This window comes from Phacochoerus africanus, chromosome 5, assembly GCF_016906955.1.
Source record: "Phacochoerus africanus isolate WHEZ1 chromosome 5, ROS_Pafr_v1, whole genome shotgun sequence".
NCBI lineage: Eukaryota > Metazoa > Chordata > Mammalia > Artiodactyla > Suidae > Phacochoerus > Phacochoerus africanus.
In genome coordinates, this window is record NC_062548.1 from 59,146,546 (window position 1) to 59,172,138 (window position 25,593).

At 42.4% G+C, this 25,593-nt stretch overlaps 3 protein-coding genes across 6 annotated transcripts in view; all 3 read right to left on the minus strand.

Annotated features, from left to right (window-relative positions):
• Nucleotides 1-6,036, minus strand: part of FAHD2B (fumarylacetoacetate hydrolase domain containing 2B) — a 24,736-nt gene extending 18,700 nt beyond the window's left edge. Inside the window, 2 exon segments of the mRNA XM_047781471.1 lie at nt 5,677-5,818; nt 5,980-6,036. Coding sequence (XP_047637427.1) covers nt 5,677-5,818; nt 5,980-6,011 — 174 coding nt within the window. The 5' untranslated portion in view covers nt 6,012-6,036.
• Nucleotides 5,998-25,263, minus strand: LIPT1 (lipoyltransferase 1). 3 transcript variants are annotated; one of them, XM_047781465.1, is made up of 2 exons: nt 25,206-25,263; nt 5,998-7,176 (listed from the first exon to the last, which is right to left on the minus strand). In XM_047781465.1, the coding sequence occupies exon 2, from the start codon at nt 7,173-7,175 to the stop codon at nt 6,054-6,056; it is 1,122 nt and encodes a 373-aa protein (XP_047637421.1). In that variant the 5' UTR covers nt 7,176; nt 25,206-25,263; the 3' UTR covers nt 5,998-6,053. The 3 variants fall into 3 exon arrangements, with proteins under 3 accessions (XP_047637421.1, XP_047637420.1, XP_047637422.1); XM_047781464.1 differs by lacking the exon at nt 25,206-25,263 and adding an exon at nt 10,235-10,350; XM_047781466.1 differs by lacking the exon at nt 25,206-25,263 and adding an exon at nt 7,772-7,961.
• On the minus strand, nt 16,582-25,265 carry C5H2orf15 (chromosome 5 C2orf15 homolog). 2 transcript variants are annotated; one of them, XM_047781468.1, is made up of 2 exons: nt 25,206-25,265; nt 16,582-17,271 (listed from the first exon to the last, which is right to left on the minus strand). In XM_047781468.1, exon 2 carries the CDS (start codon nt 17,202-17,204, stop codon nt 16,929-16,931), a length of 276 nt encoding a protein of 91 aa, XP_047637424.1. In that variant the 5' UTR covers nt 17,205-17,271; nt 25,206-25,265; the 3' UTR covers nt 16,582-16,928. The 2 variants fall into 2 exon arrangements, with proteins under 2 accessions (XP_047637424.1, XP_047637425.1); XM_047781469.1 differs by having other exon boundaries at nt 16,582-17,274; nt 25,206-25,258.
• Between the last annotated feature and the right edge of the window lie 328 nt (nt 25,266-25,593).

A 25,593-nucleotide genomic window follows, 5' to 3' on the forward strand; every position in this document is an offset into this window, starting at 1 on the left:
TGGAAAGGGAGCCTCAAAGCCAACTGGTGCCACTGCCTGAGATACTCCAAAGGGGCTGGGCATCAGAGGTCAGTTCCAGGGACAGGACTAGTGTTTGTTGTGTGGAAACAGCCTGAGGCCGGTAGTGAGAGGTGCACTACAGCCCAGGGAGTGCAGGAGGAGGCCTGAGCCCACCAGAGAAGCAAGCCCTCCAACACCTCATCTCTCAGGACCAGTATCTCTGCACTTACAATACACAAACACGCACACACGAGGAGAAACATACCTGTGTACACTCTGAAGGACACAATAACCTACCTAAAAACAACTCTTTAGCAAGCTCATCATGAAAAGGGGTCCTAACACATCCCACAAAGCAGGTGTAGGGAAACAACGTGGAGACAGCAGGCTAATGGAGAAACCCACAGGCACCAAAGACTCCACCCAAGACGTGGGATGAGGCAGAGGACATGGGGCCACAAACTGGCAGAGGGCGGGCAGGGTGGCACAGTGACCTACTCAGCAAGGGGCAGGGTTCTAGGTGCCCCAGCAGCAGAACAGCAGGAACAGAGGCCCAGGCCCTGAGTCACTGACACAGGGCCGAGGGGCTGGAGCTTCCTGAGCTTGGCCAGCAAGGAGCTCAGGCAGATGTGGTCAGACAAGGCTGGAGTGTGGGGAGCTGGTGAGCTAAGGATGCCACTGAAGAGTTTTACGTGAAAAGAGGGGTCGGGTGGGGTCACTGCCACCAGCAGCAGGCAGCATTCGGATCAGGTCAGGCACAGGCAGAGGCGCCACATCCTATCACCCTCTAGGTATCTGAAGACCAGCGAATGAACCAGCAGGAGCCACTGTGTCTGACAGGCTAGGCTTTTATGAATCCTAAACAGCCATGTGTCCATTAGCCATGGCGTTTCTGCTCTGTGACCGCATGCACCTGCTAACGCTGCTGGACCTCATGTTTAGGGCAGTGGCTCCCAGTCCTGTGTACTGGAACCACCTGGGCAGTTTTTAAAAACTATAGCAACGCCCTGAGTCCCAAGAACCCCTGAGCCAAGACAAGGCCAACCTATGAGGATGAATGTGGGTGTGTGTGAAAACCTCTGCTCAGGATTCCAATGAGCAGCTGGGCCTGAGAGCTGCTGGTCAGGCCCCCAGCCCTCCCCAGCTCTTCCAGCCCACACCACCCCCAGGGGATCCTGTTGAAATGCAGATTCTGGGCCTCTTAACATGAGAGCCATCCTCCTTCAGCCACCTTCTTCCAGTCTAAGAAAGAAAACTGTCAGGCTCTGAATTGCCTGTGCTCTGAATAAAGGCCTAAAGTGGTCCAAAGAGAATAAAGACCATCCACTGTTCCCATCTACTCTTTGCCAGCCCTCCCACCTGTAGGTAACCAGCTCCTGGAGCATTAGGATTTGGACTGACCTTGGAAAACTCATGACTTTTGCCCCATTTTTTTTAAATAAAAAGAAAGCCACTCCGAATTTGGGGGAGGCCAGGGATCGAACCTGCATCCTCATGGATACTAGTCAGATTCTTTTCCACTGCACCATGACAGGAACTCCCCAGCACCATCTTTCTGAATTTGTGAAGTTTGGCTCCCCCTGCCAAATACTACTCTGACTCCATGATTCACTCATCCTGTGGTTAAAAAAAAAAGCCCATTTAACTCTGTTTAAAACAGAATTAAAAAAAAAATTAAAAGCAGTTGGTCTAGACGTGGTCTGCTATGCACACAGCAACACAGATGAATCTCAAAAACATGGTGCAAAGGGAATACAGCAACCATGGAACGGCCTATATGACACAGGACCATTTATGTAAATTAGAAATGCAGGCGAAACCAAAAATACATGTGCTACAAAAACAGAGAAAGAAAGAAAAGGATGGCCTTTCCAGTGATGTCTTACAGGGGTGGGGGAGGGGAGATGAGCTTGAAGAAAGGGAACTAACACAGAATCTACAAGGAGATAAAATGAGACAGGGCCTCTGGGAAAGGAATGGTAGCTGAGGAGTTAACATCCACTCAGCTCCCTGAACACCAAGGAGGCAGAGGGATGAACAGAACAACTAGACAGAGAGAGAAGAGATTTAGAAAAACAAAAACCAGCTTCTCCCCAAAGGCCATTCATTCATTCAGCAATGTTTACCTAGGGTTTACTCTGAGCCAGGAGCTGTTTCCCCTCTGGGGATACAGCAACCACACCCCCTGCTCTCTGGGTGCTTGGTGCAAACAGAGGCAGACGGGCCATAACAACAAGAGCCATTCATGTGCAGGATCACACCAGGCACTGACACAGTTAATAACCAAGAAGGCTAAGGGATGAAGGGGGGACCACTGAGAAGAGGCTCATCACAGGGAGGAACCCATCACACGGCCACCTGGCAAAAAGCTGGTCCAGGTCCCAGAAACCCTGAAGCAGCAAGGAGGCCAGTGTGTCTCATGTGTGGTGAGCAGGAGGGCAAGGCAGTGGCCCAATGAAGAGCCCTGTCGATAGCCCTTTACGAGACAGAAACTCCGGGATCCTCACCCCTCTCACACAAGCACCGCCGGGGGAAAGGACCAGGTGTCCAGTGTTCAGTTTTTAAAACTGTCATTCAAAACATATCCATGCAGCAACGTGGATGGACCTAGAGCTTATGGTACTAAGTGAAGTAAGCCAGACAGAGGGAGACAAAGATGTGGCATCACTTACATGTGGCATCTAAAACAGGATACAAGTGAACTTATTTACAAGACAAATAGACTCACAGGCCCGGAAAACAAATTTGTGGTTACCAAGGAGGAAGGGGGGAGGGATGAATTAGGAGTTTGGGATTAACGGATACACACTACGATATATAAAATAAACAAGGACCTGCTGTATAGCACAGGGAACTAGATTCAGTCTTCTAATAAACTATAATGGAAAAAAATCATGAAAAGAACATATTTATATTCTGATATATATAAATATATATCAGAATTCTTTTCCTGATTCTTTTTCATTTTAGTTTATTACATACTATAATGGAATATAGTATATATATTACTATATTATAGTATATATTACTATATATATCTGAATCACTTTGTACACCTGCAACTAATGCAACACTGCAAATCAACTGTACTTCAATTAAAAGAAAAAAAAAAACAACCCATATCCAGACACTAAAGGAAATGCCATGAAAACAATCTGGTCAGGCACAGACCTGGTAACCCTTGGAGAAGGGACACCAGACCGCAACAAGCTAAAGCCACAGGGACACTCTACAACCAGCCCTTTCATACTCTTGGATTTCAAACTAAGATGTGTTACTCAATGAACAAAAGTATTAAATCACTGCTTAACAAAATGAAATACTGCATATGAATTTACAATATATATAGGGTCTCATGACAATCCCTGTGAGTTTGAAATGCATAATATGAGTTTCTCTCCATCTGAGTTCAGAAACCTCCTTTGTCTACTTGGCCATCGTCATTATAATTTACCATCCCAAAATGACTGGGTAGCCTTCGTTACCAAAATGAAAACACACTCCTCACTCTGGCCAGCTGAAGAAGGACCTGGAGGTGAAGACAGATCCTCATGAGTGGTAACAAGGAGCAGCAAATACCTCTGTAGGGGGGTGCTACTTGTCAGGCCCTGCTCTGGGCAGGTCCTCAACTTGCCAATCCCCTGCCTGAGAGGTGCTCCTATTATTATCACGATTAAAGAAACATTTCTAAGACTATGTGTGTACCTACTCCTATTTAAGTTTTTAAGCTTCCGAAAATCTCCATGTGAGCAAGAAAGGAGCGCTCCACCGGACACAGAGCGCAGATAACTAGGGAGGTGTCCACAGCCTCCTTCCCATACATTCTGAGGCCTGGTCCACATTTCCTTGCAGTATTTGCCTTCTGCCTGAGGCTCTCAGGCCTTCCTATCACTACATAAGACAATTAAAAAAAAAAAGCACCATAAAAGGTTAGAAGATCAACTTACTGAACACTGCTTGCTTTATACTTGGGAACCAGTTAACTACTTTGATTATTCAAGTGTATTTTGTTCAACACACACCTTATGGGGGGGCGGGTATCTCTGGATGGCCTGGTTTAGTTCCTTCAAAAAATGAAAAATTTTTTGGAGGAAAAATAATCAAATCCTATTATACCTGTTTGATATGTTTGAGACTGGGTAAAGGATGCCCACATAAGATGATCGAACATTTCAATGAGAGAGATGTTCGCTGGGTTTTAAATTTCTTCAAGCTTTTAACACCCTGGCAAATTCTAGCCAAATGTCATATCGTGAAAGAACAATTGAAAACAAGCCAAACTCATGGGATCACAGAGATGACAGATTTAAGAGAGTGAGCTGGCAAAAGAAACATCCAACTCATTCAAATAACACAGGGAGCACAGCTGAGCCAGGCTTGCCTTTACTCTTAGGAATGCAGTATTAACATGAAAAGCAGTATGATATTCGGATGATAAAAAGATTAAGCTTTACATACTCCCGTGCAGTCTTCCAGACTTGCAAGGTGAAAACACTCTCTTGGTTTCTGTCATCTCTGAGGTCCTACATTCACCTTGCTCCCCCATTTCTCTTCCTGGCTCTGGCTCACCTTTGTATTGTATACTCTCAAGCATCTGGAAACCCATCTGAACATAACCGCAAATTGCCCAGGATGTGAACTAATTCTTCCCTTTCTTTGTTCACTTTTGCAAGAACTCCAGGGAAGCAGAGAATTTTCCTCCTGCAGATTCTATTCTTGAAGTTCAAGCGCAAAGAAAGAACTTTCTTTCCATCTTCAAATTCCCATTTTGACCCAACATGGATGGCCTATGCCCTAATAATAATGGGGGGGGGGAAGAGAAGGGCCATTTCTCTCTTTGTGTCTCTTCTTCTTCACCCAGTCAGTGAAAAGAATGAATAAGCTGGGAGCTAAAGGGAGCTGCCAGGTTTTAAGAATGTCTGAGACATGCCTCACTTGGGCAGTGAAAACTGACCAATCACCAACTCCTGATGGCCCCAAGCCCCAGACTTTGGGTTTTTCAGACAAAAAAACCCTTTATGACAGTCTTCCCAGAACCTGGCTGTGCTAGTTTCCATGTAGTGCCCAGCCCTTTCCTGCCTTTACAGACTTGGAAAATAACCACGCAGCTTTTGGAAGACTTGGTTCATCTTCCCGGCCTCAGAAATTTACGCCTCAACCTCCAACTTCTAACAGGCCTCTCTTTTGTCAGAAGTAGGGAGGAAGGCACCCTGGAACCTACCTGACATTTCCAACCATCCCCTCCCAGCCCGCCCACTCACCAAAGACGTGCTTAGTTGTGCATTTAGGAAGGGCTGCACATGGCCTTTCTTCCCTGGTCTCTGTCTCCCTCTCTGCATACTCCTTGCACCCAAGTGGAACCTTTTCTTCCTCTTACCGCCCCCAATTACAAATGCAATTTCTCAGCCAAGGCTGAAAGAAGAAAACCATGGATCACTGGCATCAATGATGCCGCCTATCACAGCATCCCCAGCTAGGACGCCGCCTCATTGCATAATTAACGTGATAAAGGTTTAATCCTTTAATCCCAGGAACTAGGCGTCTAGAGGATGCCAAAACACACTGGGATGCAGTTGGCAAAGAGAAGCTGGTTCCCGTTTCCGGCCAGCCGGGGTGGGGTGCGGGTCGGGGTCCCGGGGTCTGGGAAGCCCATTCCTTGGCCGTGCCCGAGCTCACCCTCTGTGGAGCCGGAGCTTGGCGGGGTCCTTGGGCCCTTCCATGGCCTCGGGGACGAAGCTCGACTCGGACCTCGCGGGCCTGGGAGCAAGGCGCGCCGCGGACCGGTGCCCAGGGAGCGTGGGAGGCCTGGATCATTTTGCTGTGCAGCAGAAATTGATGTAACATTGCAGTGTTATAAATAAATCAACTATAATAAAAAATTTTTTAAATAAAACCAGTGAAGCAACAGAGTATCCCAGAGTACAGCAGAAAATACGGATAATGATGGGAAAAGTTACTGAAAGAGATGAGGCATCTTACATTTTAAGAGACGTACACTGTCCGTTAAACATTTTAATTTTCTCATTGAAACGTCTATATTAGTATACTTGGAATCACATTATTTCCTTAATTTTTTCACAGAGAATATTCCATTTACTGTGTAGTCCATCATCTTCTGGACACGTCCTACGCAGTATACTTGTCAGCATAGTCGTTTCCGTTGGGCAAAACTTACTACCAATGAAACCTGAGTTTAATCTGTCACATATTTCCAGCGGCAACCAATGATCAGGGGCTTCGATGTTACAGACTTCAATTCTTCCATTCTTTATGTCTATGAATACTTTAATTTCCAAGGGTGACTGTTCATGCAGCACATTCAAGGAAGTGTTTATGCTAAACTTTGGAGTTTTGCCATATATCCACTCCCAGGTCTGTAGCTCTTTGGCTTTGCTGTTAATTCCAGGAAACAGGGTCTCATCTGTTGGGTTTATGAGGTGAATGTGATTCTCAATGTGATGAAAAGCAGCATACTCTGCAGCAATGGCATCGATCACGACTTCACAGGTCAGAGTGGGATCTTTTTCCACAAGGTTTTTCACCGAGGAAGGTATGCTGGCAGTGGCAGTGCTCCTGATCCCTCGGTAAGGGCTCTTGAGCAAAGATGACAGGAAGGTCCTGTTGGTGCTGCATAATAAAGTGCAATGGTGATAAGCAGCAGTCCGACCAATCTTGGAAGCGGTCCCTGAGATTTTAAACTGGCCATCCAGTAAAAGGTCAAATCTTCTGGTGGCCTGCACATCCAGTTGGGGCTGGACAGTGTTCAGACCTCTCACAATTAACTTTAGATTTTTCATCCTATCATACTTTTTTTTGGTTGTAAAGAAGGTCAAGTTGATGTTACCCATATCATGGTAGACAGTCCCTCCTCCACTTCTCCTGCGAGCCAGTTTTATACCTTCTTCTCTCAGCAGATTCAGGTTACACTCCTGCCAAGGGTTCTGATGCCGACCAATTACTACAGAGGGAGAATTCCTCCAGAAGAAAAGAACTGACCTGCCTTCTAGATTCATGTGGTCATGGATCCAGTCCTCTACAGCCAGATTTTGATAAACATCATTGGAAATCGATTGCAAAATGAGCCCACTTTGAACTATGTTTTTAAAGCCAACTGCTGGGAACTTGAGGTTACAAAGTAACTGGAAGCCATTCTTCCTTGAAAATGGGATCAGCATGCTTTTAAAAATGCAAGAGAAACAAATTAATGATTGAGAAGAAGAAAATTAAATTGTTTTCTAGCTACCAGTTCTTGGCTATTTAATCCAAACTTATCTGATTCTCTCAGTATCCAGTCTGGTTGCTTTTCTTGTCTTTTAGCTTTATCATTAGTCTTTAGCAAAAATTCAACAACAGAGTAGTCAAAGAAATAAATGATATAAACCTCAAATGGCTTTAGCGGAAATGGAATAAAGGCACAGATTTTGCAGACAGTAAAGCTGCAAATACATTATGTAATATGTCTCAAAGCCAAACAAATTAGTTTGAATTCACAGGTAATATGTATTCATTGAGGAAAATGAGAAAATAAAGAAAAGCGAAAATAGCAAAATAAAAGAATCCATAATACGACCTCCAGGAGGCAATCACAATGAACACCTGTACCCATTTTTTCTGTGCATGTGTAAATACAAACACTTCCTCATCAAAAGTGGAACCATTCTGTTACTTCATTCAATGTTAAATCTTTTTTTTCTTTTTATGGCCACACCTGCAGCATATGGAAGTTCCCAGGCTAGGGGTTTGGTTGTAAAGAAGGTCAAGATGATGTTACCCATATCATGGTAGATGGTCCCTTCTCCACTTCTCCTGCGAGCCAGTTTTATACCTTCTTCTCTCAGCAGATTCAGGTTACACTCCTGCCAAGGGTTCTGATGATACCAATTACTACAGAGGGAGAATTCCTCCAGAAGCTGCAGCCGAGGCCTACGCCACAACCATGGCAACACTGGATCTGAGCCGCACCTGTGACCTACACTGCAGCTTGCAGCAATGCCAAGATGCTCAACCCACTGAATTAACTTGGGATCGAATCTGCATCCTCACAGACACTATGTCAGGTTTTTGGGGTTTTTTTTTTTTTTGGCTATTTAGGGCCACACCCGAGGCATATGGAATTTCCCAGGCTAGAGGTCTAGGGGTCGAATCAGAGCTACAGTTGCCAGCCTACACCACAGCCACAGCAACACTGGATCTCCGACCCAATAAGCTAGGCCAGGGATTGAACCCACATGCTCATGGATACTAGCTGGATTCATTTCTGCTGTGCCACCATAGGAACTCCTTATGTCAGATGCTTAATCCACTGAGTCACAATGGGAACTCCTATTAAATCTATTTTTATATCACATTCAAATGTTGTGTAATATTCCACTATGAGATACACCACTGTTTATTCCACCAATCTCTTAGTTTGTAAGTTTAGGTTGCTTCTAGTTTTTCTAGGTATCAGCAGTGTATTCATGAACATCTGTCTGGAAAGTTTTAATTATGTCCTTATAACACTTTTAATAATTTTTATTTGACTTTGAGATATACAACTTACCCAAAGCATAACTGTTTTGTTTAGATCAATATTAAATTAGGATGGATCCCCTGAGGTCAGGAAAGATTGAAGATAATTGGTTCATTTTGACTGCACTGAACTTAAGGGATGGCTATCCAGTAGCAGTGCACAGAGCTGAACAGATGGTAACTGAGGGTTCCAGAATTGACCCAATTAATGTATTCACAGTGCTCAAGATATCTGGATCCATCCAGGCATTGCAGATCATTGTGAATGAAACACAGCAAAAAAATTAATTCAGCAGATCCTGGAGCTACTACATGATAGGCATTGTTCTAGGGACCTGGGATTTATTGGTGAACTAAATAAAGGAAGGTGATAAGGACTCTAGGAAAAAGGAAGGTAGGCTGGGCAAGGCAAGATTGGAAGTTTGCACGTGAGAGGAGCCAGGCTGCAATTTTAAATATGGTTGTCAGGCTTCATCAAAAAAGACTGAGAGCTGGGCGGAACACCTACTATATGCCACAAAATTCTAGACACCTGAGCACAAGCAAACAGGCCCCTAAGAAGATGTAATATCTCAAGGGCAGGATAAGAAAGAATCACACAAGGAGTGAGAAAAAGTGGGAACAAAGAGATGTCTGAAAAAACCTGAATGCCAATTTATGAATTTACAAAGACAACTACAGGCTACCAACCCATATGCAGCTTAGCCTGTTCAACTGCCTTTTGGAGGATTACTGATAAGCCAACTTATAAATTTGCTTAGTGAACAGAATCTGGACAAAAGGATTGAGTTATATGATTTCACTGTCTGGTACAATGAGTCATAAGGAAATTGTTTCTCAGCTCCTGGGCTTTGAGAGATCCCACTGTTAAAGCAGAGACACCTGTAGCTCCTGAAGGAGGCGTGGTTTCAACTGGGACAGGCACACTTCTCTTATTCTAAGCTTCAGAAACAGATCAGACCTCCAGTTGAATGGTGATCAGTTCTTTTTTAGGTGTCAGGGTAGTGTCAAGTCTTGAAGGCCTAATAAATTTTTTGCGGCATATGGAAGTTCCAGGGCCAAGGATCAAACATGAGCCGCGGCTGCAACGTGGGCCACAGTTGCAGCAGGGCAGGATCCTTAACCCACTGAGCGAGGCCAGGGATCCAACACTCATCCTCACAAAGAGCCAGATCCTTAACCTGCAGAGCCACAACTGGAACTCCTCACCTTTTAATTATCAGTTTTATGTCTTTTCTTCAGAAGACAATCATATTTCCATGTCCTAGGGATACATTTCGCTACCCCCACCTTGCATTTGCTAAACATGCTTCTCCATCACCAAACAGCAAAAATTACTACGATCCCATCTTAGCCTCCTGGGCAGGCACAGCTCCTTCAAAAATCTTTCCCAAGAGCTTGCCACCTCTTAGCACATAACTCATCTAGAGTCTCAGGGCAGCCGTCTGCCCGTTTGATTTTGCCTTTTTGTCTCTCGGCGGGTGCGTACAGGGCCGGCACCCAACATGCCTTAATTTTTGACCCTCTTGTGTTGGTGATGAACTGTTCCTAACCGTGGATCTGGGTTCTTCCAAGCGCTGCGCGGAAACAGCATGGCCTACAGCACCAGCCACAAGCTCGACCCGCGGCTCTCAGGTCCCGGTCCGCTACTCCTCCCCAGGGACTGGGCCCGCAGATCGAGACCCACACCGCCCTCCAGCGCCCAGCTTCCGCCTCCACGCACCTGCGGCTTCCGGTCTTTCCCACGCCGCGCGCGAGCCCAGGGGGTGGAGAAGGACGCCTGCGCTCTCAAGTCCAGGGCGGGTGCGCACGCGGCCGCGGGACCCGCCCCGCCCCTGGAGGGGCGGGGCACCGGAAGCCCCGGGAAGGGGCGGGGCCGCGCTCTCGGCTGGCGGCAGAATGGGGGAATGGGCGGTAGCACAGAGCCAGACCTGCTCCAGGATTGCTGTCCCCGTTCTAGTAATAGCAATCTCGAAAGTCCTATAGCCCAGGGGCAGATGGAAGGTCCCCGCGTGAAAACACAGCTAACCGTCAGCCGGGCGCGCAGGTAGGAGCGGGGCTGAGACAAGCTGGAGGGGGGCGCGTAGGCGAACGAGTCTGGCGGCAGGGGGCCCGCCAGGTACCCAGAGCAGTCAGGTCAGATGCTCTTTACTGAACATCAGGAATTGCGTGGAGCTTTGCACGTCCAATAGCCCAAAGGGCAGGCGACTCCACTTGGAAGAAAAAGAAACTAAAATCAGTTTTAAAAGACAAATGGCATTTAAAGGAATAAACACTGGTATGCCCAATATAGAGATGGTAACAGGTAGGAAGAAGTGGGTTGGAAAGCAGAGACATTGAGGGCAATGAACGTTACCCCTTGGGGTGTCTTCTCAGTGCATTTGGCAAGAAAAGCCTTGTGGCTGAGCCAGGTGGGAAATTCTCTCAGTAGGCAAAGTTCCAGGTAACTACAGCTGCGTATCAAACTGCCTCAAACACCAGTGGCTTAAGACAACGGTTTATTATTTACAACATTGATGTGGACAAGGCTTGCTCACGTGGCTTCATTCAGCACGGGTTGGCTGAGCGGGGAGATATAGGACCGGCCTCTTCATACCCATGGCAGTTGGTGCTGGCTGGTTGGCTGGCTGGCTGCTGGCGGTGACCTAAGTTGAGGCCTGGCCTCAGAAGGAGCACTTGAGCTACATTCTGTTGGCCAAAGCAACAGCAAATGCAACGGGTAGAGTAATGGACCCCACCTCTCGTTGAGAGGAGCCCAAAGAATTTGTGGTCATCTTTTTCAGTCTTCCACAGGAATCAGTCTCCCCTTCAGTTTAGAATAGAAACCAGCAAGACTTCCATCTTGGAGTAAGAAGCATCCACTGTTTACAATGTGGTGACCCCGATACCATGACCAGGGCTCCACCTAAAGCTACTATAAAGACACAGTGGCACCTCATTTATTATTACCCTTTTGATTGAAGTCCCTCTTAGTACTATATTTTTTTTTTTTTTTGATTAAGCCTCTGGGAATGGACTCTGTGCAGTTAATCCCAGAAGGAATTTTCCCACTTAGCATTAAAAATAGCCACACCAGACCATTGCCCTCTGCTGTATTACATTCTTTCTAAATTCCATTTCTCTGACATCTGAGGTGGTACACTTTTTCCCCCCTAATTTCCTACTCAGGTGGTTTTCAAGAAGCCCATTCCCTGACTAGAAAGCAGTGAAAATGATTGCCCCGTAAGACAATCAAAGCTGCAGCCTTCACCTTTATTAATATGATAGTATCAGTATTACTTACACATTTTTAATTGTGCATTAATCTTTCTCCTTTGCTAGACTATGATTTTCTGGAAGCAGGAACTAAATTTCACTTACTGTGGTATCAACCAAACTCTTTTGCACCCAGAAAGTTGCTCAAATATTGAATGACACTTTTCTCCCCTCCTCCCTAGAATCTGTTGTATTTACTGAATAAAGTAATTTTCACGTAAAAAAAAAAATCCCTTTCCCTCCTCCCTGCTCTGAGAATTCTATCCTGTGGTTATTCTTACCCCTCTCCTACTCCTTCAGCTTCTCCACTGGATCCTTCTTCAGTGACTCGAGAACACTAACTCTCCATCTCATCTTCTACGGCTCATTCTGTCTGCACCCCTTCCCAGCTGAGCTGCTTTGAGGAGCTGCTACATATCCAGTATCCACTTCCTCACTTCCCATTTGTTTTCCAGCTGACTCCAACATGGATTCCATCTTCATTATTCCATCAAAAGTGTTCATGGTTTCCATTGTGGCTCAGCAGGTTAAGATCCCAACTAGTATCAATGAGGGTGAGGGTTCTATCCCTGGCCTTGCTCAGTGGGTTAAGGATCTGGCATTGCTGTGGCTGTGGCATAATCCAGTAGCTGCAGCTCTGATTTGACCCCTAGCCTGGGAACTTCAATATGCTGCAGGTGCGGCCCTAAAAAACAAAAAAAACCCCAACAAAACAGTGGGTTTTTGTTTTTTGTTTTGGTCTTTTTAGGGCCATACTCTCGGCACACAGAGATTCCCAGGCTAGGGGTCAAATTGGAGTTGTAGCCACTGGCCTATGCCACAGCCACAGCAGCACCAGTTCAGAGCCTTGTCTGCGACTTACACCACAGCTCATGGCAAAGCCGGATCCTTAATCCACTGAGCGAGGCCAGGGATGGAACCTGCGTCCTCATGGATACTAGTCCATGAGGCTTACTTCCTCATGGAAGTAAGGCTTACTTCCACTGAGCCACGACGGGAACTCCAAAAAAACAGTGCTTTTTGTAGGGTGGGCAAAATGGGTGAAAATGGTCAAAAGGTACAAACTTCCAGTAACAAATAAGTCCTTGGGATTTCGTGTACAGCGTGGTGACTATAAAAATGCTATACTGTATATTTAAAAGTTGCCAAGAGACTATATCTTAAAAGTTCTCATCACAAGAAAAAAGAACTGTAATTATGTGTGGTGAGAGATGTTAACTCACAGTGGTGATCATTTTGCAATATATAGAAAATCCTGTTATACACCTACAATTAATATATTGTCATGTTAATTATGTCATGTTAATTACATTGCAATTAAAATTTTTTAATTAAAAAATAAAGTTATTTCAATCATTAGAAAAGTATTCAGGGTCAGTGGAGAATTAGGTCAGCTACTTCCTCTAAAATGATTGAGAGGAGAAGGGCAGGCCTTTGTACCATGCCTGCAACTCTTCTGTAAATTTGAGGCTGTTTCAAAGTAAAAGGAAACTAGTATATGTTAGGTGTCTGGTGCTGTAGTAAAGACTGTTAGAGCCCCACTTATGCCCACTTTACCCTTCATCCTTGCATCGATTGCATTGAAGGAGCCGTGGGCACAGAGACACCTGAGCACTGCACCCCCACTTTGGCTTGGAGGTGGCAACAGATGTCTTACTGGTCTAGGGGTGTAAGAGTCCCATCCCTTGCTTCACAGGGGGATAATGGGACAACTTGGCAGTGTGCTCCCTCCAGAACACCCTGTGGATCAGGCCAAGAAGTTTTCTGAGCCCTCATCCTTAGCTGACTCTTTCTCCTTCTCTTACTCCTTTACAGGATTTTCCTAGAGAGCACCACTCTCAAAAATCATGTGCAGCTGAGTCCTTGTCTCCAGCGGCTTTTAGAGAATCTCAACTAAGCCAGTGACACACCAGCTTAATAAATGAGAGCTATTATTATTGGCATCAATGACACTACCATTAGATGGAAGACCAATGCATGAAATATAGGCCTTGTTTCATAGATACGGTCACTTTAAAGTCTCCTAACATTCTTACTTATCCTGAACTGCCTTATTTTTTATACAGAACATTTACTTTCTTTCCAGAAAGAATTGAACTCTGAAAAAAAATGTTCACTTTAGGGTTCTGCTTGTAGAATGCTTCTGTAAAACAAACAGCCAAGTGAGGCTGCTTCCCTGATTAAACTTGTTCCATTCCTCCTCTTCTAGGAGGTCTTTCTGGATTTCCATTTCCAAGTATGCTGCCAAAATGGTGGCTTGGCTTGGATTTGGGGATTCCAATTTTCTGTTGTCTTTGCATCAATAGTTTTCAGTGAGGGTAATTCATGTTGGCATTAGTTATCATCTCTGTGATTGGGTTGTGCACTACATCTGACATCCTGCAAGTGCAGGCTATCACACACCATGAAGGATCATCCCAAATTCAGTATCCACCACAACTATCACATGTTCTGTTGGACATTCATGAAGGTGGAAAACCAGGCTAAGTATCTGAGCCAAGCCCCTGTTAAAGAAAAAAGTGGTGGAGTTCCCTAGTTCGAATCTGACTAGGAACCATGAGGTTGTGGGTTTGATCCCTGGCATTGCTTAGTGGGTTAAGGATCTGGCGTTGCCATGAGCTGTGGTGTAGGTCTCAGACACGGCTTGGATCTGGCGTTGATGTGGCTATGGCGTAGGCTGGTGGCTACAGCTCTGATTAGACCCCTAGCCTAGGAACCTCCATATGCCACGGGAGTGGCCCTAGAAAAGGCAAAAAGACAAAAAAAAAGAAAAAGAAAAAAGGGGTTCTGCTAAGGTCATGGGGGCCATTCATGTTGCTAATCCAGTGGAGCTTTCAGCCCCCATCTACCCTTCCAGTTGACTGCTTCCACCTTAAAGACTCTTGTGGGCAGTCTTGACATTGCCTTGTCTTGGTTTTCCACCAGCCTCACTGCCAACCCCCCAGTCCCCTTGGCCAGCTCCCTTTGTGCTGACCAGCTCCTAAATGCTGGAGTTACTTGAGACTTTATCTCGCAGTATACATTTACCATAAACAACCTCATTCATTCTCATGGTTTTGAATACAATTTCTGTATACAACTTCCAATGACTGTATTTTTAGTTCCATACACACAGCTCTCCACCCCAGAAACTGGTATGTCCAAAATCCCTGTTTCCAAGCTCACTCTTTTCCACAGAGAACCTTCAAGCATCTAGCCCTTTTTGCTAGAAACCCTTTTCCTCACGTCCCACTTCTAAATCATTTTGTCCTGCCAAACTTTACCTGGGCCCTGTCCCCTTCTCAGCACCTCCACCATCACCATCTCACTGGGACAACCATGTCCCTACAAAAGCTGTAAATGCCATGTCTTCAGAGAAACCTTCCTATTCTCACAATTAAAAATAAAGTTTATGGGAGTTCCTGCCATGGCTCAGCAATAATGGACCCGACTAAGATCCATGAGGATGTGGGTTTGATCCCTGGCCTCACTCAGTGGGTTAAGGATCCAGCATTGCTGTGACTGGCTCGTCTACAATAGGTTGTAGATGCTGCTTGAATCTTGCATTGCTGTGGCTGTGGCAGTAGCCGGGAGCTGTGGCTCAGATTCGACCTCTAGCCACACAAAACAAACAAACAAACAAAAAACAACAGTTTATGTGTTAGGTCTCCTAGCTCTCTGAACATTTAACTTTTCTTCATGGCAGTTTGTATCTTATATAATAATTGTCTGATGTTCCAACTTCCTTGGTAGACAGTTAAGTGAACAAATGAGTGTGTATTTTTTCTTCTCTCAAAGAATTATGTTCTGTAAATGATAAAAAGCATCATCTTATTGGCTTACATCCCAATTCAATGGGTTTTTTAAAACTCTACAAATACATTTATTTAGCTTTTTTCTTATTTACAAAAATATTTCTTCCTCTATAAAAAGATGCCTTTTCCTCTTTAAGATACCTCTTTTCCTTTATGAATATTAGAGATTACTCAGTTGGGCATTAGAGATCTCATTAAATATTAAAGTAGAAGAAAATATTCAAAGCATACATCATAGAAATAGTTACAGGTCACTGTAGGTCCAGATGCACTAATGGTTTAAATTTCATCTAACATTATTTGAGACAATACTGCTGTTTGAAACTACTAGATATTTCAATAAGAATGACAAACTGATTATATATAATCATATAATCTATATTATATATAAAGATTTTATACAGGTTATATGTTATATAATCACATATATATAAATGTATATAATATGATTATATATATAAATTTTTTTTTAAAACTTGGCTGTTTTCTTAGATTACATATTGGTGGTATAAAATGGTAACATCTAAAAGATAAATTACTACACTTGGAAATAACTATTTCATAACTCTGAAATGAATTCAGTGTGGCTTAAAAAAAAGTTTTAAAAGGATGATTTGAAATGTGAAATGCATCTCAAGGTACAAAATTTATTGGCCCTTTATAGAGTTTACCGGCAGTGATCTTTTTTTTTTTTTGCTTTTTAGGGCTGCACCCGAGGCATATGGAGGTTCCTAGGCTAGGGGTCAAATTGGAGTTATAGCTGCCGGCCTCCACCGGGATCCATGCCTGTGTCTGCAACCTATACCACAGCAATGCCAGATCCTTAACCCACTGAGCGAGGCCAGGAATCGAACCCACAACCTCATGATTCCTCATCAGATTCATTGCTGCACCATGACGGGAACTCCTACCCATGGTGATCTTTTAAAGAACAGAAATGCAAAAATGCAGGAAGATAAAGTATTCTAAAACAAAATCCCAAATTGGAAATCCAACATACACCAGAAACAATGTGAAGTACTGAGGTCAAATTGTTTTTTGATCACTTGCTAAAGAAATACATTATAATTAAATTGTTTTGGTGTTATTTAAATACTGTTAAACAAAAATTCTGATTTTTGACAAGGATAGAAAGTAATACCAGAGAAACCGGCTTTGAATTTTGGGAAACTTTTCTTCTCCCTAAAGCAACTTTTTTGAATATGTATTGTCAATAAATGCAATCTATGTTGATTCATAAATAGTGAAAAATAAGCAGTTGTCTTCCTTCATTTTGTTAGATTTTCCTAAGAAGGTTAAGCTCTCATTCAGCATACCCTCTTAGTCACAAGCAACTTTTGGTGTCCTTGGTAATATGCACAAATAACTTCATTCCACATCTGTCACTTCTGTTCCATCTCGTTCTTTAACATACACCACTGAACCCAAGGCTTTCTCTGAGAGTGATCCTGCACCCGTATCTTTACTCCTTGTAAAGTTTTCTTGGTTTGTGTCTTCTAATCTTATTTTCTTGGTGTTTTGAAATAGTTGAGTCACTGGTTCCAATTTGCTTTTCTCAGTCCCTTGCATTAATTGAGCATCCACTTGTGAATCCATACGCATAGCAGATACCTGAGTAGCTGATTTACTAAGAGAAAATCCCATTGGGACAGCTTAATATATACAGTTTGCAGGTATCTCTTTAAGTAGTGGAAATGTTTCTTCAACTTGACTGCTTGGGGAAGAAAATGGTAACAAGTGAATACAGTGGGAATTTCAACTAACTTCATGGCAGTATTTGTTTTAATGAAATTTCATGGTGACAGTGCCACAAATATAAAGTAAAATCACCTTCCAGCCCTCAGCGTTTACATTTTATTTATTCTCTGAAAGTCTTTTTCAGGAATTTACCAGATGTTGTTTCATCACCTTGTAGAAAATAATAGAACTGTTCTACTTAATCCTGGCTATCATTATCATTATTATTATTATTGTTGTTGCTTTTTATGGCTGCACCCACGGCATATGGAAGTTCCCAGGCTAAGGGTTGAGTCAGAGCTACAGCTGCCGGCCTAGGCCACAGCCACAGCCATGACAGATCTGAGCTGAATCTGTGACCTACATCACAGCTCACAGCAACGCCAGACCCCTGACCCACTGAGCAAGGCCAGGGATTGAACTCACATCCTTATGGACACTCATCAGATTGGTTTCCACTGTGCCACAATGGGAACCCCAGGGCTATCATTCTTATTATCACAAACTTTTAACTTATTATTAATGAATTAAAGAAATAATTACTGAAGGCCAAATGCTCTGCTAGCTGTTTGGACAAAAAAAAACTAAAGATGCTCAAGCACTGTAAATACTTACCCACCTAATAATTCACTATCAAAATATATGTAGGAGGGAATTCCCACTATGGCTCAATGGGTTAAAGACTTGGCATTGTCTCTACAGTGCCTTGGGTTACAGCTGTGACTCAGATTTGATCTCTGGCCCATAAGTTTCCATATGCCAGAGATGGGAGCCAAAAAAAAGTATATATATATATGTGTATGTGTGTGTGTGTGTATATATATATTTATATATATGGATGAAAAGCTGACAGAAAATGGAGGGATAAATAGTTCTACAATAACAGTTGTAGACCTCAAAACTCAAATCTCAATAATAAATGGAACAACCAGACAGGACACAAATAAGGAAACAGAGGACTTAAACAACACAATAAACCAACTAGATCTAACAGACACATACAGAACACTCCACCCAACAACAGGATACATATTCTTCTCAAGGGGACATTTTCCAGGATGGAGCATATGTTAGGTCTCAAATTAAGTCTCAGCAGATTTTTTTTTTTTTGGTCTTTTTAGGGCTGCACCCACAGGATATGTAGGTTCCTAGGCTAGAGGTCGAATCAGAGCTGTAGCTGCCAGCCTATGCCACAGCCACAGCAACGCAAGATCTGAGCCATGTCTGCTACCTACACCACAGCTCACAGCAATGCCAGATCCTTAACCCACTGAGCAAAGCCAGGGATTGAACCTGCATTCTCAGGGATACTAATCAGATTTGTTTCTGCTGAGCCAAGATGGAAGCTCCAGTCTCAGTAGATTTTAAAAGATGTAGATATCAAAGTATCTTCTGTGACCACATTGGGATGAAGCAGAAATCAGTACCAGAAGTAAAACAGGAAAATTCACATACTTGTGGAAATTAAACAACACTTTTTTTTTTTTTTTGCTTTTTAGGGGGCTGCACCTGAGGCATATGGAAGTTTCCAGGTAAGGGGCTGAATCAGAGCTGTAGCTGCTGGCCTTGCCATAGCCATAGCAACACGGGATCTAAGCCACGTCTGCGACCTACACCACAGCTCATGGCAAAGCCGGACCCTTAACCCACTGAGCAAGGCCAGGGATCAAACCTGCATCCTCATGGATACTAGCTGGATTCGTTTCCACTGAGCCACACAGGAACTTCAACCACACACTCTTAAACAACCAATAGATCAAAGAAATCACAGTAGAAAATTTTAAAATACTTAGAGATGAAAGTAAACAAAATGCAACATATCAAAACTGGGATGAAGCAAAATCAATCAATGCTCAGGGGGAAATTTATAGCTATAAAGATCTCAAATTTACAACCTAACTTTACAACTTAGGTACTTAGATACTACCTCACACCCATTAAGATGGCTACTATTTTAAACAAAAAACAGAAAATAACAAGTGTTGTCAAGGTCGTGTGGAAAACTGAACCCTTGTGCACTCTTGGTGGGAATGTACAATGGTACAGCTGCTGTGGAAAAGAGTTTGCCAGTGCCTTAAAAAATGAGAAATAAAATTACATATGATCCAGCAAACCAATTTCTGGGTCTTGAAAAAAATATCTGTACACTCATGTTCATAGCATTATTCACAATGGCTAAAACATTGAAGCAACTCAAGTGTCCATTGATGGATCATGGGTATGCAAAATGTGATATATACATATGATCAAATATTCAGCATTAAAATGGAGAAAACTCCGCAATGTGCTACAACGTGATGAACCTTGAGGACTATGCTAAGTGAAATAACTGTCATAAAAAGACTAATACTGTAATGAATCTAGTGGTGTGAGGTACCGAGAAGTCAAAATCACACAGACAGAACATAGGATGGTGGTTATCATGGGGAGTTATTGTTTCATGAGTATAGAGTTTCAGTTTTGGAAGATGAAGAGAGTTCTGAAGATAGATGGTGGTGATGACAGCATAGCGTTACTGATTTATTTCTTTAGGCAAAGCAGAAGACCTTATTGGGAAGGGGTGCCTAGGTAGACAGCAGCAGAGTAAGGGAACCCAGGAGAACTGCTCTATCAATGTATTTATTACATTGTACTACATCCCTAAAAATGGCTAAGATGCTAAATTTTGTTATGTGTATTTTACCATAATACAAAAAAAAGAAAAAAAAAAGATGTCCCATAAAGAAGCAGTACCTTTTATTATGAATGTCTGATCTGCTAAGAGAGATGAGCATGCAACATGGAGGGAGGGTTTGGAAAAGTTGTGAAAGGAGGAGGCCTATGCCAGGGCTGGGCTCTGAAAAAGATGGAGGGAGTTTGGTAAGCAGAGTTGTCCAGGATGGCAGAAGGGACCAGCTTCCTGGCACAAGGAAGGCAGTGAAGATTTAGGAAAGGCCAGAGCTTGTTAGAGCACAGTGATCCACGGAAGATGGCAGTGAGCAGTGTGAGATCTGGAACCTGCTCCACAACTGTGGATGAAAGCACTGAACTACTTTTTAGAAGGTATTGCTTTAATGCTTAGGTACCATACTTATGTTTTATGAGTTAACAATTCCATTCCCATCAAGCCCTAATCTTTTTTTTTTTTTTTGGCTGCCCTTTGGCACATGGAGTTCCTTTCCAGGCCAGGGATCAGATCTGAGCTAGAGCTGCGACCTAGCTGCAGCTGCAGCAATGCCTGATCCTTTAACCCACTGTGCCAGGCAGGGGATTAAACTTGTGTTCTGGTGCTGGAGAGATACCGCCAGCCATATCCCGTTGCCACAGTGGGAACTCCCCTAATCATTTGTTGACAGAATATTTCTAAAGATATCACCTTGAGACCTTGATTATCCATATTTGAGATCGAATGTCAGTGTTGAACCTATAACACAGCAGTTCAGGACCTACTGTAGTAACCCCAACACAGTAGTTACTCAAATGTTGTTATGCTAACAACTGTTTCTTTGATTTGGAACTCGAAGATGAATTTTTCTTCTCATCAAATAAATATCCAATTCTACCTTCAAATGAATAGCATTGAGTTTATTCTATTCTTTGGTTTTCCCTCTTTGATTATTTAAAAAGGAAACACTTCTCTCACAAAAGCGTAAGTTAATCATGAGGAACCCAATCAGATAAACCCAAACTGAGACTCATTATATAAAATAAATAGCCTGCAGTCAAAAATGTCAACAGATGAAAGACAAACAGAAGTTGAGGAATAGCGCCAGATGAAAGGATACTAAAGAGATTTCCAAATGCAATGAATGGTCCTGAATGGAGAAGGGGTGGGGCAGGAAATGTATCACAAAGGCCATTTTGTGGACAATTTGATTATAGATGGTTTATCAGATAATAATGTTGCATCACTATTAAATCCCCTGAATGTGATAATTGTGCTGTGGTTATATAAGTGAATGTCCTGGTTCTTAAGAGATACAGGCTGACAAAGGGGTAAAGAATCATGTCTACAGGAGTTCCTTTCGTGGCTCAGTGGTAACAAACCCAGCTAGGATCCATGAGGACTCAGGTTCCATCCCTGGCCTCACTCAGTGGGTTAAGGATCTGGTGTTGCCTTGCGCTGTGGTGTAGGTCCCAGATGTGGCTCGGGTACTACATTGCTATGGCTGTGATGTAGGCCAGCAGCTACAGCTCTGATTCCACCCCTAGCCTGGGAACCTCCATATGCTTCAGATGCAGCCCTAAAAAGACAAAAAAAAAAAAAAAAAGAAAAGAAAGAGAAAAAACCATATCTACAAATTGCTTTCAAATTATCTAGTGATATTTGTACAGCAAAGGAAATCATAAACAAACAAACAAACAAAAATAAGACAAACCGTGGGGAATTCCCTTGTGATGTAGCGGATTAAGGGTCCAGAATTGCCACTGCAGTGGCTTGGTTGCTGCTGTGGTGCAGGTTTGATCACTGGCCCAGGAACTTCCACATGCCACAGAGGTGGCCAAAAAACCAACAAACCAACCAACCAAACAGCTGGCTTCTGGGAGGCCATTGAGAAAAGAACCTAGTGAAATGCCCAAGGAGGATCCCAAATAAACACTGTTCTGAAGAGTTAAGTAAATTCCATGAAATGTCTTAGTAAATGAATTATTTGCTATGAAATAAGAAAAAAAAAGACAAACTACGGAATGAGAAAAACAGTTGCAAAAATTCAATTAAAATCTCCAAATATACAAACAACTCTTACAACTCAACAACAAAAAAAACAAACAACCCAATCGAAAAATGAGCAAAAAGGAGTTCCTGTCGTGGTTTAGTGGTTAATGAACCTGACTGGTATCCACGAGGACGTGGGTTCCATCCCTGACCTTGCTCAGTGGGTTGAAGATCCCGAATTGCTGTGGATGTGGATGTAGCCAGTGGCTACAACTCTGATTCAACCCCTAGTCTGGGAACCTCCTGCGGGTGCGGCCCTAAAAAAAAAAAAAAAAAGAGAGAGAGAGAGAAATGAGCAAAAGATCTAAATAGACATTTCTCCAAAGAAGACATACGGATGGCCAATGGGCACATGAAAAAATGCTCGACATCACTAATTATTAGAGAAATGCGAATCAAAACTACATTGAGGTACCACCTCACACTAGTCAGAATGGCCATCATTAATAGGTCTGCAAATAGCAAACACTGGAAAGGATGTGGAGAAAGGGGAACCTTCCTACACTGTTGGTGGGAATGTAAATTGCTAAAATTTACAATGGAAAACAGGATGGAGGTTCCTCAGGAAACTAAATATAGAACTACCATATGATCCAACAATCCCATTCTTGGGTGTATATCGGGACAAAACTACAATTCAAAAAGATACATGCACCCATATGTCAATAGCAGCACTATTCACAATAGGCAAGACATGGAAGCACCTAAACGTCCATTGATAGACAAATGGATTAAGAATATGTGGTACATATATACAATGGGATACTACTCAGCCATAAAAAGAATGAAATAATGCCATTCGTAGCAATATGGATGCAACTAGAAATTATCATACTAAGTGAAGTTAGGAAGACAAATATCACATGATATCACTTATATGTGGAATCTAAAATATAGCACAAATGAACCGTTTTTTTTATTAACTACAAAACAGAAACACAAAGAACAGACTTGTTGCCAGGAGGGAGGGGAGAGGGAGTGGGATGAAGTGGGAGTTAGTAGATACAAAATGCTACACTTAGAATGGATAAGCAATGAGGTCCTATTGTATGGCTCAGGGAACTATATCCAGTCTCTTGAGGTAGACTATGAAGGAAGATAATATAAGAAAGGAAATATATATATTTACATATGCCTGGGTCACTTTGCTGTACAACAGAAATTGGTGTGCACTGTGAATCAACTATACTCTAATAAAAAATTAAAAATTATCTAGTGATGGGAGGGAGAGTAAAATATGCAAAATATTAACAACACTTGACTCTAAATGAGAAAGGATAAAAAATTGTTCAGTATATTATTTTTGCTAAATTTCTGTATATTTAAAACTTGTTCCAAAAACAAGGTTGAAAAAAATTAAAAAGAAAACATCAACAAAACACAAAACATACCACATTCGAAGTTGACAGAGGGATGGATGTTGGCAGGTGAAAATTCTACTACAGAATCACCAATGCAAGAGAGAGGGAGCAAAAAGGGGAAATTGGGATTTGAAATGTATAGCATACAAATGAAGAACTGAATTTTAATTTTTATTTCATTTTATTTTATTTTTATTTATTTATTTACTTATTTGTCTTCTGTCTTTTTAGGGGTGCACCCGTGGCATACAGAGGTTCCAAGGCTAAGGGTCGAAAGCTCACAGCAATGCCGGATCCTTAATCCACTGAATGAGGCCAGGGACCGAACCCCCATCCTCATGGATACTGGCGGAGTTCGTTAGTTCGTTAACCACTGAGCCATGGCGGGAACTCTTTCATAAATTAACATAAATTAAAATAGCCACATGCAGCTAGTGGTTACTACTCAGGGCAGCGCTAAAGGATCAAACTGTTTCCAGGTAAACTTCTTGCATCTCAAAACAAAGCCTAAATATATTTAAGGAAAAGCACAAACCAAAACCTCCATCACCCAGCAATGTCAAATCTGCAATGTTTGGCAGCCAATAAAAACTTAACAAGCAGCAGAATGTGACTCATAACCAGGAGGGAAAAAATCAAGTTAAAAGAAACAATCCCAGGAATGAGACAGATGAGAGAATTTATACACAATTAACAGCCATTTAAAATCCATTCCATATTTCCAAAAAGGCAGAGCAAAGCATGAACATGATGAGGTGAGAAGTGACTTTTTTTTTTTAAATCAAACTTCCAGAAATGACAAATACAAATTGGACATGAAAAATACTGCCGGTGGGATTAGCACCATGAAGGGAGAGTGCACTTGAAGATACAGCAATACAAACTCTCCAATTAAAAAAAAAAAAAGAGCAGAGCATGGGTTAGCTGTGGAACAAGCAGCTTAACATGTGAGTAACTTGAGTCCCATTATTTTGAGGGAACGAGAGTGGTACCAAGGAAGAAAAAAGGCAAAATAGAGGTTTCCATGTTGAGGCTTATGAAATGATGGAGAAACCTGATCTTAGAATTGCACAGGATTATCTGTCACGAGGGAGAGAGCAAAGGTACTACAAAGGGTTAGGTGGGTCAGAATGAGGTACTTGCTACTCTTCAGGTTTCCACAGAGGGAAGACAATTTTCACTTTCTTGGGCTGGAGGAAGAAGTCAGTAGTCCTTGATAGGAAAAGCAAGGAAAATCTTCATGCCCTGGTTAGTCTTTAAAATCATCTTTTTCCTACATTCTTTCCAAAGTATCATTAGTAATATCTAGGTTGCATATAATTTTTCCCCTAAAGGAAGTACGTTCCTACTTTCCATATAAATAATCCCCCTCTCCTCTCAAGCCTTCAGCTCCATTTGAGTTTTGAGGTTTTTACATTTCCCTCTATTTGTTTTCAATAATGCTTGAAAGTGAGAACGTCCTATTCAAACAATCTCAGTATTTTAGGAGGAAATGAGATTATACCGTTTTCCCTAAGATTACTTTGATGGTCTTTGAGAGCTCATGCTTCTTTATAACGTATTTTATCGGTTAGCTATAATTAATGTACCTCTTGGGACCTCTGATTTCTTTATCTCAAATAACGCGGGTACTCAATTTAATTTTCTAGTATCTCCACTTACAAAGTATATGATATCTGAAAATAAGGCTACCAAATAATGAGAAAATATACTGGGACAAATCATGATAAAAAATTAGAGCAAATTGGAAAGATGTGGCACATAATTAAATGCACTCCAGTGAAATTTGTTCTAACAAAATTTGTTTATGCCTGTCAATAACATATTGTGGAAACAAAAATGAGTACTCACCTGGCAAAAACAGGAATTACTAGTCTCTTCAAATGTGAGATTATGTTTGAAATACACAGGTGAATACTATAGCAAGATCATCAGAGAACAGCTTTGAAAACCTAGTTTATCTATTTCATTTGCAGGAAATGACAGGGAGATAAAGCCACCATTAGAGTTAAGAAGTAATTGGGATATTTAGGAAAAATGAAACACGTTAAACATTAAAAAATGTTTAGAAGGCAGTATTTCAAGTTGGGCTCCAAAAATTTGCCAGAAAAACGCAATTCTCATTCTTTTTCACTAAAAAGCTCATTTCTTCACTTTTAGGTAATATGGTCAGTACTGCCATGGTTGGCCAAAAGTAATACTGTTCCAAGGCTGAAGCCTGCTAACTGAAAGACAAGTT

What these genes read in the sequence shown, in the direction of transcription:
- LIPT1 (XM_047781465.1), bottom strand. Translation starts at nt 7,175, where the DNA reads ATGCTGATCCCATTTTCAAGGAAGAATGGCTTCCAGTTACTTTGTAAC.
- C5H2orf15 (XM_047781468.1), bottom strand. Translation starts at nt 17,204, where the DNA reads ATGGGATTTTCTCTTAGTAAATCAGCTACTCAGGTATCTGCTATGCGT.